The following is a 17315-nucleotide window of genomic DNA, read 5'->3' as shown; positions in this document are numbered from 1 at the left end:
TATAAATTTGAATTGACAGTCTCAAAACCATGCCCATCATTCTCCCTCTCTTCTCAGATGAGTTGGAGGGTCAAAGCTTAACTGGGTTGATTAGGTTATCAGGTTAAGGTAATAAGCCAAGTTATTGTCAAATGATGGTTTGTAGACCATCTAAAAAAATATAGACCAGGGCTGACCAAACTTTTTCATGAAGGGTCAAAAATCTATTATCATTGAGAGCTTTGGGCCGAAGGTAAATATACAAATCTATATTACATTAAAGTTCCCATGGGTGATTTCCTACTTCATTTCATAATATTTTATAATAGATAGAAAATGTTATTTTAAATTGCATAATCTAACACAGTAGAACTTTTAAAATGATAACTTGCAATCAAATGACAAATTGCAGTAAAAACATAAACATTCACATTTATCAGACAGTGGAGTTCATTGCTGAATACACCAGTCAAGCTGAATCTGCCTTTAATGTAAAGGTTAAATTAAATTTGAATTGATAGTCTTAAAACCATGCCCATCATTCTCCCTCTCTTCTCAGATGGGAAGGCGGGCAAAATCAAAGGTTACTATGGGCCAACTTTGGCCCAAAGGACCTAGTTTGGACATCTCTGTTATAGACGCTAACCACAAGGCTAACATATTGATACTTAAAAAACATTCATTCGGATTATGATTTCTACTATGCTTTGTTTGCTCTGCAACCGAACATTCACATTGATCGTTTTAAAGTCTTGTCAACTTAAACTCCTGAAGGCAACTGCATAAACTGCGAAGACTAATGTGATGCTGTTTTCTTCAAGATTGCCCACAACTTTCACTTACAAAATCAGCTATTCAACATGTTTATCACACAATTTTGTATTCGAAAAGCAAGTCTGTTCATCTCTTAGCTAACTGCTAGCTAATCAAATATGGCTGCTGTGTTTATGTTATTGATGTAAGCATATCAAGTAAGTTCTAGTGAGAAAAACTGGGCTTATGTTAAAATCCTTTACCATTTTTCTTCATAAATCCTAGTTTTGTACATTAAATATGTGACTGGGGTTTTGTTTTGCTCTTTTTTTCACCACTTTCACATCTATTATCTCGCTATCGTTATTATGAAGTTTTAAATATGGATATTTTTCTTGCACAAACAGATCACTTAGCCGCAGAAAGCCTCTATTAACCTCCCAGAGCAGTGTGGAGCATTATAATGATGGATGGATGCACATTTTAGGCTTTCAAATCTCAAATCCAATTCACTGCCATTATAAAGCTTGGAAATGAATTGTTTTAATAAAATTCATGATTGTATTTGTCTAAGAAAAAAGTCACATACACCCAAGATGACCCGAGGGGGGTCCTTTTCATTTTTGGGTGAACTATGCCTTTTAATTTGTCCAGGAATATATCTACCTGCAAACATAAATAACATGTTCAAGAGAAAATGTAGCGTTGTATTTCTTTTACTATGGGCACCAATATAAGGCAAAGGCCTCTAGATTACGCTTATTTTACAAAAAATAAAATATGATCATGCCTTGATTTTAATTATTTAATTACGAGAGTAAGATAGACAAAAGTCTCGTCTCTTAACAGAAATAATGTATATAAAGTTATGGTGCAGCGGAAAAAAGAGTTAGTATGACTCCCACGAGCTTGAACGACTGCATCCATACATCTCTCCAATGTTTCAAATAACTTCAAGAGTTCACACTAAGCTGATCATTGATTATAAAGTACGCAAATTTAGCATGCTGTCCCGGGAGAGAGCCCTGAGCTCAAAAGGTCTTTGAGCCCTGGGCTCCCTCCCGTTTGCAGGGCAAGAAGGGGAGCTTTGAGCTCAGGTAGATCTTGACAACTCCCCCTTGATAAGAGTTGATGACTAAAATGATTGCTATGAAGAGATATGCTGCTGGATGAAAGTTTGACTGTAGCAAAATTTAGATCTATCAATTCACTTGTAGTGCATGTTTTAGGAATGTGAAAGGAAACCGGAGAACCCGGAGGAAACCCACGTGAGCACGGGAAGAACATGCAAACTTCGCAACAGAAAACAACAACTGGCCTGTTAAAGGACTAGAACCGGTGACATTCTTGCTGTGAGGCAACAGTGGGAACCACTGGGCCACCGTGCCGCCCTTTAAAGGGAAAGGTGGAGGAGTAGGGGTATGCCTTCTTCTTCATCTTACCCCAGACATGCCAACCCAAACTCATTCTGAAAACGTAGTCCCGCGGACGTTTCTGGACACAGCGGAATAAGTCCCGCCGACTGCTTACCTGTACGTCGACAGGCTCGAGATGCAGAGAGGAGTCGACCACGGCGATCGGTTTCGAGTCCGGGGAAGAGCGGTTCCAGCAATCAGGTAAGACAAAAACAATATCCCAAAAATGAAGTGAACGAGTTTCGTAACAGGGTAAGAACGCGGCCAAATCCGAAAACGTGGTAGAAAAAAAAAATCAGTGCTTTTCTTTTTTTGGACGGCTTTTTGTAAACTGTTGCTCGGGTTTAGGGAAGCGAGCGGGCGAATCGATCTGTAAAATTGGTTGGGTTTAGGGAAGGAGGAGAGCGGGTCAGCCGATTGGCCGGTCGCACAGTCAACCATCCAGTCATTCGGACAGCGGCCTCTGGCGGGTTCAAGCGAGAACAGCACGGGCGCGAACCGCACTCAATTTCGCAAAATTCGCAAAAACAAAAACTGCAGCCGTACGTACCCGCCGGGACGTATTCCGCGGTCTCCAGAAACGTTTACGGGACTAAATTTCCACAATGAGCCCGGGTTGAGAAATGCTTAATAATGTTTAACCTGGTGACTGGCCTGGCCAATCCTGGAGTACCTTGACCTTCTTTGCTTTCAGGAACTTTGATGTGGAGGCTGAAGCATAAGAAGGAGCGCAATCCTGCTGAAGATTTTGACGTCTCCTGTGGTTTGTGACGTAATGGGTAGCACAAATGTCCTGATACCTCAGACTGTCATTGGTGCCATCCAGATCTCTCGCACAACCCCATACTGAATGTAACCCCGAAACATGATTTTTCCTTCACCAAACTTGACTGATTATTTATTTTGAGAGAATATTGGGTTAATGCGGGTTCCAATAGGTCTTCTGCAGTATTTGTGATGATTGGAGAGCAGATTAACAGATGATACATGAGAAAAATGTACTTTCTGCCACTTTTCCAAATGATCAACTAGAAGTTAAGTTATCTGTTGCTCTTACAACTGTGATCTAAAAGACTTTTGTCTATTATTCATTATTCATTTATGATTAAGTAATAGAGAGAATTGCATCTTAAAATAAAGTGCAACTAGTATTTTTTCCTCCAGTTCTAAATACACTCTGAACGCTACAGGAATTTGCATTACTTTGCTCTCGAAGGCAAACAGGGGGCTGTTTGAAGTTGGTCAAGAAATTTAATTTGCCTCAATCCCTCAAGCAGACCTCCAGACATTTCCCAATTTCACAATCAGTGACTGCTTGCCTGCATTCAGAATTGTGACTGACGCTTATTTAAAACTCAACTATTGTCCTCAGTATTGGCTTTTCTCTAAGGAGGAAATAGGATTCCAAAGTCTCAGATCCACAATGAGAGCAGTCACTTTGCTTTGGTTCCGGAAGCCAAATTTATTGTTCATGCATGCGTGTCATTTTCATTGCCTGAAGGTCTTTTCAATGCCAAGTCTCCGCAACATTTCCTGCGCAACACGCTCATTGCCTCGCCAAGCAGCGAGCCGCACAAATTACACGATGATATTAATATTACATTTTAATTAATGACATTTTCAGAGTGTACAAGAACTCATTTGTTGAACTCCATATACTCTGCAACTTGATAATGAACCTACAACTGTTAATCAAAAGGGGGAACGCATTAAAGAGTCAGCAATTCACAAGAGCGAAGCAAACAAAACAAGTTATTAGTCATTGCTCCTTCCATCAATCACAAAGGCACCCTGATATTTATCAAACAGGCACTGAGCAGAGCCCTCAAAGCTGTTCGGAGAGAATTATTTTAATGACACGCATTAGTTAGGAGAAACTTCTGCCACTTGAATGGTGCTCCTGCCATTAAATGATAACACTGAATGCTATGGACTGCTTCTGCATTCGGTGGGGCTGTGTAATAATTCTCTCTGCCGAGTACCAGACCCTGCTGGGATGATGATTAGGACTGCCAGCAGTAGGGGAACTACACAAAATCCAATCCAAAACTAAAATAAGTCAATCAGAGATCCCTTTTTAAATTACTGCTGATATTAAGACTGGACTACTGGACTACTCTCTTTTGACATTTGACATACACAAAAAATCATGGCTTTATGACACTAATATAACTTGAAAGGAGCATGACAGATCTCTTGAATAAAAGCACCGCTCCTCGTCTTTCACATCACTTCACCATTGCACTTTGGAAGTGGGTGGCGAACACAAAGAAAAGGTTTTTCTGATGACCTGTCAGTCAAAAAAGAAAACTTTAGGGAAGTATAGCTGTTACGAAAAAGTCCGCTGACAGGACTGATAATCTCATCAAGAGCTTGTTGTTTAATGGCAATATTGGCAGGTCTTCTGTTCTCTAAATAGACAAATATCGATTGTCAAAAGATCAAAACAGGATAAAAGTGCAATTTGATGGCAAGATGTGAGCGGACTAGAATTTCATTATTAAAGAGATCTCATGCTGTGTCGTGATGTCTCTGTCTTGGTCGAGCACGCTTTCAAAGTGGGCGTGAAATTAACATTTGGGATCTTGTTGGATTGATTCTTTCATGCATATTATGGCTACATGACAATAGAAAAAATGATATTGCAATATGACTGAAGAGTTTGTTGAGGAGTCCATCTAGAAAATAAAAATATAAAAAGCTGAAAAATACTTTTCACTGTAGGTTTTTAAATTATTAACACTAATTAGGGCTCAATTATTCACAAAGCTTGACGTAAATATGTGTATTTTAAAATGGTAAATAAAACTACATGTAAAACATTTTTTAATCTTTGTACTTAATTCAATGTTATTTTTTACATTTTCTTTGTTTTTATTTTGGGGACTTACTAGACATTTTTATTCAAAGTATATATATATATATATATATATATATATATATATATATATATATATATATATATATATATATATATATATATATATACATACATACATACATACATACATACATACATATATATATATATATATATATATATATATATATATATATATATATATATATATATATATATATATATATATATATATATATATATATATATATATATATATTAAAGTATTTATATTTCATAGTGTAAGAAATTGGTGGAAATAAATGCATTTTTGTTATTAAATAAATCGGAGCAAATAAATTAAGTTAAAAGAAATTAAATTAAAAATTTTTTTATTTAATTCAAAAGCTTTTCGTCAATTCACCTTCACAATAAAATCTCCAAAAGAAAAGTCTGAAGAAATTCTTATTGGACTATTATGCATTTTTATTAAATAAAAGGGCACCTATGATGCAAAATCAACTTTTGGAAGCAGTTTAGAAAGAGGTATAGTGTGTAGGAATAGTGTGTCTACTGTCATATCGTCCTTAAAAAAAAAAAAACTCAAGTCAAGTGAAGTTTCACAAAACTAATTTTGAGAAGAGCATGGGATATGCTTGACTGCAGCTGGTCCCTATTAGTAATCATTAACTAGCCAATCGGATTTTTCCAAATTGAACAGAAATATCCAGCCTAACTTTACTCCTTATATTGGTTTGGAATTCCTCAATTCTAGGATAGGGGTACACGGAGGCTCAGTGGCTAGCACTGCTGCCTCACATCAAGGTTGCTGGGTTAAGTCCTAGCTTGAGTTTTCTGCTCTCTGAATCGCGCATGGTACACCACTCTCAGCTGTATGGGAATGAGAGTGTGCACACCACACCTGACTGGACAGAAGAAGCACGTGCGCCCCTGTATATTATGCATGTTTATTGGCACCACTGGCGTGAGTGATGCTTTTGTTGCAAGTGCAGCCATTGTATTTCCAGTGTTTTGAGCTGCTGTGATGTGAAGCGTGACCTCTTCTGGAAGCGAGTCTCCCCCAAACTTATACCGGCTCCGGGATCCCCAAAAACGGGTTAAAATACCAGGAAATCTTGGCAACGCGAGTGAATGAGAAAGAGAACAGATCGCGAGAGGCAGAGTGACGGTCTAAACATTACATTTTATGAATGGTCTAGCATGTATTTAGGCCTTTTTACATTTAAGAACTGAAAGTTTTGTGTTTTTGACAATATTGCAAAACAGTTATTAAAATATGGCTGGAATTATGAGATAAATAAAACTTAATTTTTTAACATGAATATTTAATAATATAACTTCTTGTAATAATATACTTTTTGCAATAAACACTGTATAGGCGCTTTTCCTTTTTGTAAGAAGTATTAGATTTATAGGTGTGCGTTTTAATTCTTATACATCAAACATACACTCCAAACTTGTTCCTGATTGAGACATGTTGAACTCTTCTTGCATCATTTGCAATATTTCAAAAAATTGCATTGTTTGTAATTTTTCTTAACATTGTGTATAATATACTTTATTATTTTCTGTGGTGGTTCATTCGCTGTGGCGACCCCTGCTAAATAAGGGACTAAGCTGAAGTCAAATGAAGGAATGGATGAACTATTTTCTGTAAAGCTGCTTCTGGCCATGACATGTTCACACCTAAATAGTTATAACAGACGTGTTCAAAGGATTATGCAGCATCCTTAATTTATTCTCTTAGGTAAGGCAAGATCTTCTTTTAAGGTTCATATTTAGAGAGAAAACGTGCTTAATGCTTTAAAAAGCTTGAAGCATTAGAATCAATGCTTTGTATCAGCCGATCACAATGACAAGGAATCGGACTCAAGATCGGCTGCAAAACTCCTGATCGGAGCATCCCTAGCTTTAAGCCAACTTGGCTGTCAGAGCGACAATACTCTGCCTGGCTGTACAAGACTGATCTTAGTAATTAAGTCAGCACATACACTTTCAGGAAAAAGAAGTATACTTAAGTAAAGGTCAAGTATAAAACTATACTTTATTTAGTAAGTAAACTTGTATCAATCTCCCAGAAGCCCAAAAAATACACTGCAGTGACAAAAGCTCTACACTTTGTGGATAAAAAAAATATCTAAAAATAAATGTTACATTTTGGCTTAACGCTTGTACAGTTCAAATAATTGTTTAGCCATTTATTGCTGTCATTAAAAGAAATAAGTTAATACCATGATGACCACTTGTGTTAGTCTGAATAGTCGCACCACGCAACACCCCCAAAACTGTAAACCTAGGGGAAACACTGTGGAGGCCGACACATATGTAGGAAAAGTGAGTGGAGAGAACCAGCTCATTTGCATTTAAAGGCATAGGCTACAAAAACAGCAAATTGCTCTGACATCAAAATATGCATTTTCCGCAGAGTATAACAAATAATCTGACAGGTATTTTGAGCTGAAACTTTACAGACACATTCTGGAGACACCAAAGTCTTATCTTACAGCTTGTAAAAATAACTTTTATAAAAACGATAATATAAAAGTCATAAAAATGCTCCTGGTGTCTCTCTTCTCTCAAACAGGAGAATATTAAGGCTAACTTCTGCTCAATTTCTGCAGAGATTATGAAACACATTGATGGCAGACTTATCAATATTAATAAATAATAAATATACACAGCATAAAACTCGGTCTTTTATACTTTGAAGTACTGAAGCAGATACACACCGTCCTATTAGAGCAGGTCTGCACACTGTGAGAAAATGAGCAGAACTGGCATTTCTTTCCTCATCATAAATGCCTAGTTTGTCTCCATCTCCCATGGCTTTCAATCCCAAGCCAAATCCTAAGACTGCCTTTCACTGATAAGCAGAACAGAGCGCAAGGATTCACACCGCCAAGGTGATTTCATGCCATCCATGGATTCCTGCGCTCCCTGCATAACTTTAGATACGTGTTTGACAGTCACTTTTTCAGACGCAGAGTGCTGCTGTGTTTATCTCTTTAACTGTCGGGTGTAAACAGCACTTTTATCTTTCAGATCTGCTCGCTTAAACTGTCTCCTGACTCGAGCGGCAAAATAAGTTCTAGGGGAACATCTGTGGGAAAGACTTAACAAAACACCTGCTGGTTATTTTCTATCATGCAGTGTAACTCATCAACTAACAAAACATTACTGATGTTCGTGTTAAATGGCTTTGTTTTTATCTGTGCCTCACAGCGAAGCAGCAGTGGTCTCGTACTGATCATTCTTTCTGCCTGCAGGTACACACAAAAGATGTTGTCTCTTAAAGTCTTATTCTGCACATCATAAATAATACAAAAGGACAGCGCTGATATCTTGACACATACATACTTCATAAGACCCTTACACAACTATTCCCTTGCAGGGAAAAACATTGTATTTTAAGTCAGATCAGGGCTCAACTGTTTTTTTTTCTTCTCTTTCTTCAAGGTGGGTCTGGTTGGAAACTCTTCAGATCTGAACTAGCTATACTATATATTTTATTCAGTTTTTTTTTTTTTTTTTATTTACACATGTATTGTTTTTCTTTCTTTCCATTAGAATCATACAGCAATGATATGATTTTTTAATCAAAGAGAATAACTGTTTAATAATAAATTGTATTGTTTTTCTATTATTCTTTAGTGCAGTGGTTCTCAAAGTGGGGGTTGGGACCCCCCGAGGGGTCGTGGGACAATGAAAGGGGGTCGCCAGGTGATTTCCAAAAATCTATTTATTTTTATTAAACCATAAGAATTACCATATTTTATCCATAACCTAGAAAAAAATAGTAATTTATAGTTACTATATACTACTTTATAAAGTTACTATAGTAGCTAATAGTTACTAGTTCTATTCAATTGCGATCGCTGGGGTGATTACATTATATTAAAGACACAGCATAGCTGCATCTGATGCTTTCTGGGCCATATACAGCACTAACATACATAAAAAAATCTACGAAGAATAGACTTTGGTCTATTGGTGTGTGTGCACCATTGCATGCAAAGTTTTTGTATTTATAACCACCTCAGATGATATTGTGGGTCGCGAGCCACTGGCATTGTTATTTTGGGGGTCGCGAGCTGAAAAGTTTGAGAACCCCTGCTTTAGTCTATATAAAATCTTTTTTCTCATATACTTTTACACCATTCTTTAAAAAAAAAAAAATTGCAGAGAAGCATTTTTGTTAAATACCACATTTTTGTTGCTGTAGATTTGTCGGCTGCACATCCATGATGTGAATCTCATGTTCCACCACATCCCAAAGGTGCTCTACTGGATTGAGATATAGTGACTGTGGAGGCCATTTAAGTACAGTGAACTCATTGTCATGTTCAAGAAACTAGTCTGAGATGATTCACGCTTTGACATGGCATGTTATCCTGCTGGAAGTAGCCATGAGAAGATATGTATAAAGGGATGGCCATGGTCAGCATCAATACTCAGTTACGCTGTGGCGCTGACTCGATGCTCAACTGGTACTAATGGACTAAAAGTGTGCCAAGAAAATTTCCCTCACACCATTACACAACCACCACCAGCCTGAACCGTTGATCCAAGCCAGGATGGATCCATGCTTTCATGGTGTTCATGGCAAATTCTGACCCTACCATTCAAATGTTGCAGCAGAAGTCGAGACTCATCAGACCAGGAAACGTTTTCCAAATCTTCTATTGTCTAGTTTTGGTGAGCCTGTGTGAATTGTAGCCTCAACTTCTTGTTCTTAGCTGACAGAACTGGCACCTGGTGTGATCTTCTGCTGCTGTGGTCCATCCGCCTCGGTTCGATGTGTTGTGCATTCAGAGATGCACTTCTGCAGACCTCGGTTGTAATGAGTGGTTATTTTACTTACTGTTGCCTTTCTATCAGCTCAAACCAGTCTGGCCATTCTTCTTTGACCTCTGGCATCAACAAGGCATTTGTGCCCACAGAACTGCCACTCACTGGATATTTTCGCTTTTCCAAGCCATTCTCTGTAAACCCTGGAGATGGTTGTGCGTGAAAATCCCAGTAGATCATACCATCTGGCACCAGCAATGCCATGTTCAAAGTCACTTAAAAACTGCAGCTGATCGTCTTGATTGTGTCTACATGCCTAAATGCATTGAGTTGCTGCCATGTGATTGGCTGATAAGAAATTTGTGTTAATAAGCAGTTTGATATGTGCACCTAATAAAGTGGCCAGTGAGCGTATATTCCATCAAAATGGTTTCTCAAATGGGTTTGATTTTGTCAGTCGGCAATGGGATGGCTGGATCATTGTGCCTTGACTAATGGTGAGTCCTGCCTTCACAAAAATAAATAAATAAATAAATACATACATACAAAAATAAATATTGTATGCATAATCCGGGAGAAAAGGTTATGTGGTTCCAAGACTAAAAAGAAGTAATTTTGATGAATTACAAAGGCACAACACTACTAATAAATAATCAATAATAAATAATAAATTCTGTCATAATTTTCTCACTCTTCATCACATGTTCCAAACCTATTTGAGTTTCTTCTGCAGAACACAAATCAAGTTATTTTGAAGAAAGCTGGTTGATGGTACTCATTGACATCCATAGTAATTTTAAGGCAAAGGTTCATTCACTTTAAGTAAACTAATCTTTTTCTACAAAACCACTTTCCAGAACTTTCACATTCACTGTTCCTTGCTGGTGAAATGATATTCATGAGACTGATACCAGCGACGCTCCAGGGACATACGAGTCTTCGCTGAGGCCATCTTCCAGCCCACCGCGGTGCCTGAAGCTCTGCACAAGACTTTTGGCCAGCGGAGAAATTAAAATGGTCGTGCCGAACTGAGTCTGGTTCTCTCAAGGTTTTTTTTCTTCACTCCTATCTGGTGAAGTTTTTTTTCCCTCTCCGCTGTCGCCACTGGCTCGCATGGTTCAGGATTGGTTGAGCTACGCATCGATGAATTTGCTCTTCAGTGTTTGAACTCTCAGTAATGATTAAATCACACTGATCTGAGCTAAACTGATCTGAACTGAACTTAAACACTAAAAACTGAACTACACTGTTCCAGTTACTATGACCATTTATGTAAAGCTGCTTTGACACAATCTACATTGTAAAAGCGCTATACAAATAAAGCTGAATTGAATTGAATATTCCCAGTCTAATATGGAATACTGAAATCCACTGCAATAGTTAACATATTGCTGAGTCCCCTCTCTCTGTTCTGGCCTTTACTTTTTCCAAATTACATCAGACTGTCTTTGTATTTATAACACTAACATATTATCTCTAATTGCTTGTTGTATTTCTCATTTGTAAGTAACATTAGATAAAAGCATCTGCTTAAAAAAATAATGAAAATTACCCCATAATTCACTCACCCTCAGGCCATCCTCTGTATATTTTTTCTCTTAGACGAACACAGTCTGAGTAGTTTTAATTTTATCCAGGCTCTACCACACAGTACAACAGTGTTTGATGGTGGCTTTTATTTTGAAGCTTTTAAATGTGCATAAATCCATAATCAACCAACGTCAGGGGGTTAACAATACATTATAAGGTAATTTTCGGGTTAACAACTACTTCAAACAAACTTAAATGATAAAAAATAATAACATGAACAATTCAGTCCCTTTTTAAATGAGCAGATTTAACAAAAATGTTCAGCGTGTCTAACCAGGAAGAAAAAAAATGGGCAGGATGAAAAATGCAAGACAGAGATAATGCAGCACTAGCCCGAAATAGCAAGAGACGGTTAATAAACTGACCTACAACTCTAACACATGTGCCCTAGACCAGCGGGCTGTCCTTACTGCTGAACTCTGCAGGTGCGAGTACAACTAAACTAGGTCAGTACCTCAAGCCATTAGCAACCACAAGATTCATTCTTGAACAGTAAACCATTTTTTCTGTGCGCATCAATAACTGTAAACAGTTGTGTCTGAGAGATATTGCAGAGTTTTCTTGAATTTGAAAGAAAGCCTCAATAGGAGTTTCTTTTCTATGCAAATCCCAAACAATCTCAAATTGAGGCTCTTTGAGAAGTAACAAATTATGCCTCTGTGGTGAGACAAAATAAGGTCTACTGATTATATTTCTTCTCACACACAGCACACAATTTACCCGTGGTTCAGGAGTTAGCTTGACACTTTAGGTTAGTGGGATCCAGTGCTCTTTACTATACAAACAAATGAGGTGCTCGGTCCGACAGCCTGAACTGCATTTACGACTGGCATGTAGGCAATTTTAGATCTACTGCAAACTCACAATTCATGCAACTGGCTGCTTGTCCACTTGATTTATCACCTTAATATCCAGAGATGCCTAATATTAGACTGTCTTTACAGTAGTGGTGTAAAGGTACACATATTCGTACCATACATCTTTCAAATGGGTCTTTCGGTTCAGTGCTCTTAAAGGGTTTTCATATTGGGTAGTTCCCCGAGAACTAATTTGCCCATGGATCATTTTCCTGATTGCATTGCTACTGATGGTGCGAACGCCAGAATGTAGATGGAATGTAGACATAAAAGGTATGTGGATGAAATGGAGAACTAAAACACCAGACAACTTGTAGTGCCACATATCATGTAGGCTAAGAAATGAACACAATGCAGTGGACAATGGCTTGAAGTAAATGGTATTAACGTTAGCTTTCTGTATGCTTATTCATTGTAACTCTTTAACATTTTGTGCTGGTGTTTTGTATGGAATAAATTCATCCAGTCAGTGTTTACTCGTATCACTGTAGTTCCTATTGTGCAGGGTTATACATTTGTATACCTCTGAAATAGCTATGATCTAATTTAGTTCCTCTAAAAGCCTTGCTAACTAAAACCTTTCCCAACCAAAAAGCAGGTATTTTCATCATTAGTTCTAGAAACTGTGAGAAAAGTTCATCTGGTCTTAACTTTTACATAGTACCACCAAACAAACTTTTGTTTTAATGCCTTAAATATTAAACTTTTTAGTTTTATCGTCATTTTAACCAATTTACTTTATTATGCACTAATATCAATCTTTTATGCTGCTTCATTTTGATGTAGAAATAAAACTTTACCAAACATTTTATATCCAATAAATCACAAGAAGCTTTGTTTTGCTCACTTTGATAAAAAAAACTACAAGTTCTCTCTCAAGTTCTGGTGATTTTATCAGGAAGATTAAATAATAAATTCCATTTTAACACATTTGACACAGCAGATTACTCTGGGCAATTTAATGAACACGATCATTCATCGTGTGCTAGAAATAAGCTTCAGAAATATGTTGGTTAACTTGTAGACATAATTCAATGTAGCCTTACAATTACAGTTAAACTTAGAACTATTAGCCCCCCTGTTTATTTTTTCCCCAATTTCTGTTTATTCTGCATATTTTTAAACATAATAGTTTTAATAACTCATTTCTACTAACTGATTTATTTGATCTTTGCCATGATGACAGCAAAAAATATTTGACTAGATATTTTTAAAAACATTTCGATTTCCTTAATCTGTTATTTCATTTGGGGAAAAAAAACAATATATTTATAATACATTTATAATATTTTGGAGCAATAACTCAAATAAATCATTGACTTTAGCTAACTTCATTTGTTTCAAAAACATTGATTTTTTTTTTTTTTTTTTTTTTTTACAATTTAAAATGGCATCTTTGGATATCTTTTTTGCTGGCGATACTGTTGTCTTTAAAAAAAGTAAATAAAAAATCTTACACATACCTCAGGAACAGTATAACAGAAGATTTTGATGGCTTTAAAACCTTGACTTTTCCAAACCACGGTATACCTTGAAAACTAAAATTAATGATGACTAAAAGGGATAGTACACCCAAAAATGAAAATTTACTCACTATTTTCGTTTCCATGAGTAGTTTCAAAACTTTTATGAGTTACTTTCTTTTGCAGAACAGAGAGCTGTAAACACTGCAAACAGCATGAATGCCAATGTTCCAGGTTTCCAGCATTCTTCAAAATATCTGCTTTTGTGTTTAGCAGAAATAAAAAAAGGAAGGCAAATAGTTTTTAAAAAATGAGGAGTGAATAAATAATGACAGAATTGTCATTTTCAGGTGACCTATTCTTTAGTTATTGTTTATGTATTTTTAAATAATACAATAAATCCTCCATGAAAGTAAATAATTACAGCTACTGGGAAAATTACTATAGTTGTAGGTCTGTCACAATAATCAGTATATCGACCTATCGCACAACAAATGGACATGATCTCAGTCATTTTTGGTGAAGCAGTATATATATCGCCCATACATAAAAAAATAAAATAAAAATACAACAATTCTAGCAACATTTTGGCTGATTTTGCAACATCCCTACCTCTAATGGAGATGTCAGTAAGGTTAAATAAACACTAAAGTATTTACTATAAATTACTATAGTATATATATAGTAGCAGATAGCAGCCCAACTTCTTACCTTACATTTTTTTGTTACCATTTATTATTTTTTTATTTAGGATATGCGTTTTCACTTTCTGACTCCACTGCCTCATTATCAAATTGTTTAAATAACTATAATTAAATGAAATATTCTTAAGAATAAAATATGATGTGTTCTTTGGAAGAATGTACTTGAATCGTGATCATATTATATTATATTATATTATATTATATTATATTATATTATATTATCATCTTGGCATTATATAAAGAATGGCATAAAATGGTCTTAAAATGACAATAATATAGTTTATAGCAATTATCAATTTATCGTACAAAAAAACATGGATATTGTGACCGGCCTATATATTTGACCCAAAAAAATAATTTTGTTTAGATGTGAATGTGCAATTTACATGTTTTGCTATTTTTAATACTGGTTATCTAATTGAATAGTTAACTGCAATGAAGGACTATAAAATATACTCTATTTTGCTTTCCTCCTGTGAAGCAGGTATTCTACCATACTTTTCTAGTCCGCTACTTTAGGTACTGTTCAAAATATTCAAGTATCTCCCTCAGACATTAACTTTAACTAGAGTAAAGAAAGAGTAACATCTCAGGTACATCTTCTTCCAACGGTATTTCAGATTTCCACACACAAACTGTTGTGCTTCAGACTACCGCACATCAGTCTGTTCAATTAATTATTTACAGTTGACTACCAGGTTGTGGCAGCTTTAAACTTCCTGTGTGATGCCCAATAAACCATGTCAAGACAAGAAGCTATGTTTTGAGACAAAGAATATTACACCCAAGATGCCCAAAAATGTTGTCAAGCATGACAGCTCTCTAGATTTCTGAGACAAAATCAATCAAAGTCACAAAAAAAAAAAAAAAAAAGTCTAGACAGGCTAGATTCTGAAACAGCCAATCACACCCATGGTACCCCAAAAAAAATGTTGTCTAGGTAGGCAGCACAGTCATTCATTCAGGCTACTATGCAAATAAGTTTGAAAAAGCATGAATGATTAAAATACTTTAATATGTACTCAATGCAGCTATCAAACTGAGTCAATTAAAAAAAGCCTAACGCATTCCTCATAACTTAACGGAGTGCAGAATAGCTGTTACACTAAATAAAACAACAAGGAAGAGTCATTTTAAACAGGTTAAAATCTGCCATTAGAAAAAACTGTTCACTATAAACACGTTTTTCCATCTAAAAGCAGTATATAACAGTTTAGACAGCTGCTTATTTCTTGCAAACAAATTAACAGCACGTTAACGTTAATAAGCCAAAGATTCTCGAGCTCAGAAACTTAGGCATATAAGAGTAGAGAAACACTTACCAAGAGACCAAAGGAAGAAATACTGGGTTACACTGTATCCGTTTTGACACTTTATGGAGAGCATAGTAAGAAGAAGCGCGGTTGGCAGCTCTGTGTATCCTATGTGTGCTGTAAAAGCGGAGTGTTTGCACTGCTTCTGTATCCACACTCTCTACTGTGCGAGCTGATCATCACACAGCTTTGTTTTGCGAAGACATTTCCTGTTGAACGCGCGTCTCGGCTGCGCCCTCTGGTGGCCGCGTACACGGGTATTACAACAAGGGGCAGTGCTTGTCGCTTGACATTAACATAAGCGCGATTAAAGGGCTTATTAAAGAGATAGTTCACCAAAAACGACACTTGTCATATTCAATTTATAATACAGGCATCTAAATAGTCTGTGGTTCTCTTTTGAAAGACTTTAAATTAGTAGTTTACAATAAGGTTGTATTAATAAACAAGACATTACAGTATTAATTCATGTTAGTTAACTTTAGTTTAGATCTTTATTGTTCATGTTAAAGTCACAGTGCATTAATTAAAGTTAACAAGCATGAATTTGATTTTAAAAACGCATTAGTGGGTAAAGGTAAAATAAATGCTGTACAACTGTTGCTCATCATAAATACATTAACTAACATTAACTAATGAATACATCTTGTAAAGTGTGACCAACATAGAATACAAAAATTTATTAAAACTCTGTGGAGAAATGAGACTTCTTCCCTCCATCTCTAAAAATAACAATAACACAGAGAAATATTTGACTTTTATGACATCAATTAAATACTTGTCAAATTTATTTTAATAAGTTGTAAAAGGCAAAAAGTCCAATTTCATTTTCCTTAAGGTTAGTCTCTTTATTTATCAGAGGTTGCCAGTCTTGCCACAGTGCAATGAACCACCAAATTAACCAGCATATGATTTCTACAGTGGATACCCTTCCAGCTACAACCCAGTACTGGGAAACACTCATACACTGCGGCCAACTTAGTTTATTAAATTCATCAATTGCATGTCTTTGGACTTTGGGAGAAACCGGAGCACTCGGAGGAAACCCACGCCAACAGAGGGAGAACATGCAAACTCTACACAGAAATGCCAACTGACCCAGCTAGAACTCAAACCAGCAACAGTGCTAACCACTGAGCAAACATGTCGCCAAGTCTGTCAAAAGCAGTCTTAAACTGCAGATTTTTTACACTTTCTGAGATATAGGCTATTTCTTTACTAGCATCAGTATATCAAAATTCATTTGAAGGATTTTAACCCATTGAATTTCTGTGTTTACATAATGCCACTGTTGTTGTTGTTTTATTAAAATATTGTTTTTTCCATTTACTGTACCCTATAAAGACAAGTCAGTCTTGCAAGTCAATGATCAGAAACCACATTAAATGTGATGCCATTTGTGCAATGTCACTTTTTAAAAGAAGATAAGGAATATCAATGCGGCACGGTGGCACAATGGTTGCTGGTTCGAGACCAGAGCTGGTCCAGTTCCCATTTTTGTGTTGAGTTTGCATGGGTTTCCTTCGGGTGCTCCAGTTTGGAGTGAATTAACTAAATAACTGTTCGTAGTGTATGATTGTGTTTGTGAAATAG

At 36.3% G+C, this 17315-nt stretch overlaps 1 protein-coding gene across 1 annotated transcript in view; it reads right to left on the bottom strand.

Moving 5' to 3' along the window:
• Nucleotides 1–15842, bottom strand: part of b3glcta (beta 3-glucosyltransferase a) — a 150665-nt gene extending 134823 nt beyond the window's left edge. Inside the window, exon 1 of the mRNA NM_001302251.1 lies at nucleotides 15732–15842. Within this exon, the coding sequence (NP_001289180.1) occupies nucleotides 15732–15795 (64 nt within the window). The 5' untranslated portion in view covers nucleotides 15796–15842. The remainder of the gene's footprint in view (nucleotides 1–15731) is intronic.
• Nucleotides 15843–17315: the final 1473 nt, after the last annotated feature.

The sequence above is a fragment of the Danio rerio genome, chromosome 15, assembly GCF_049306965.1.
Source record: "Danio rerio strain Tuebingen ecotype United States chromosome 15, GRCz12tu, whole genome shotgun sequence".
In the NCBI taxonomy this organism is placed as follows: Eukaryota; Metazoa; Chordata; class Actinopteri; order Cypriniformes; family Danionidae; genus Danio; species Danio rerio.
The sequence above is the reverse complement of the archived record's forward strand: the minus strand, read 5'-3'. Positions and strand labels throughout refer to the sequence as shown.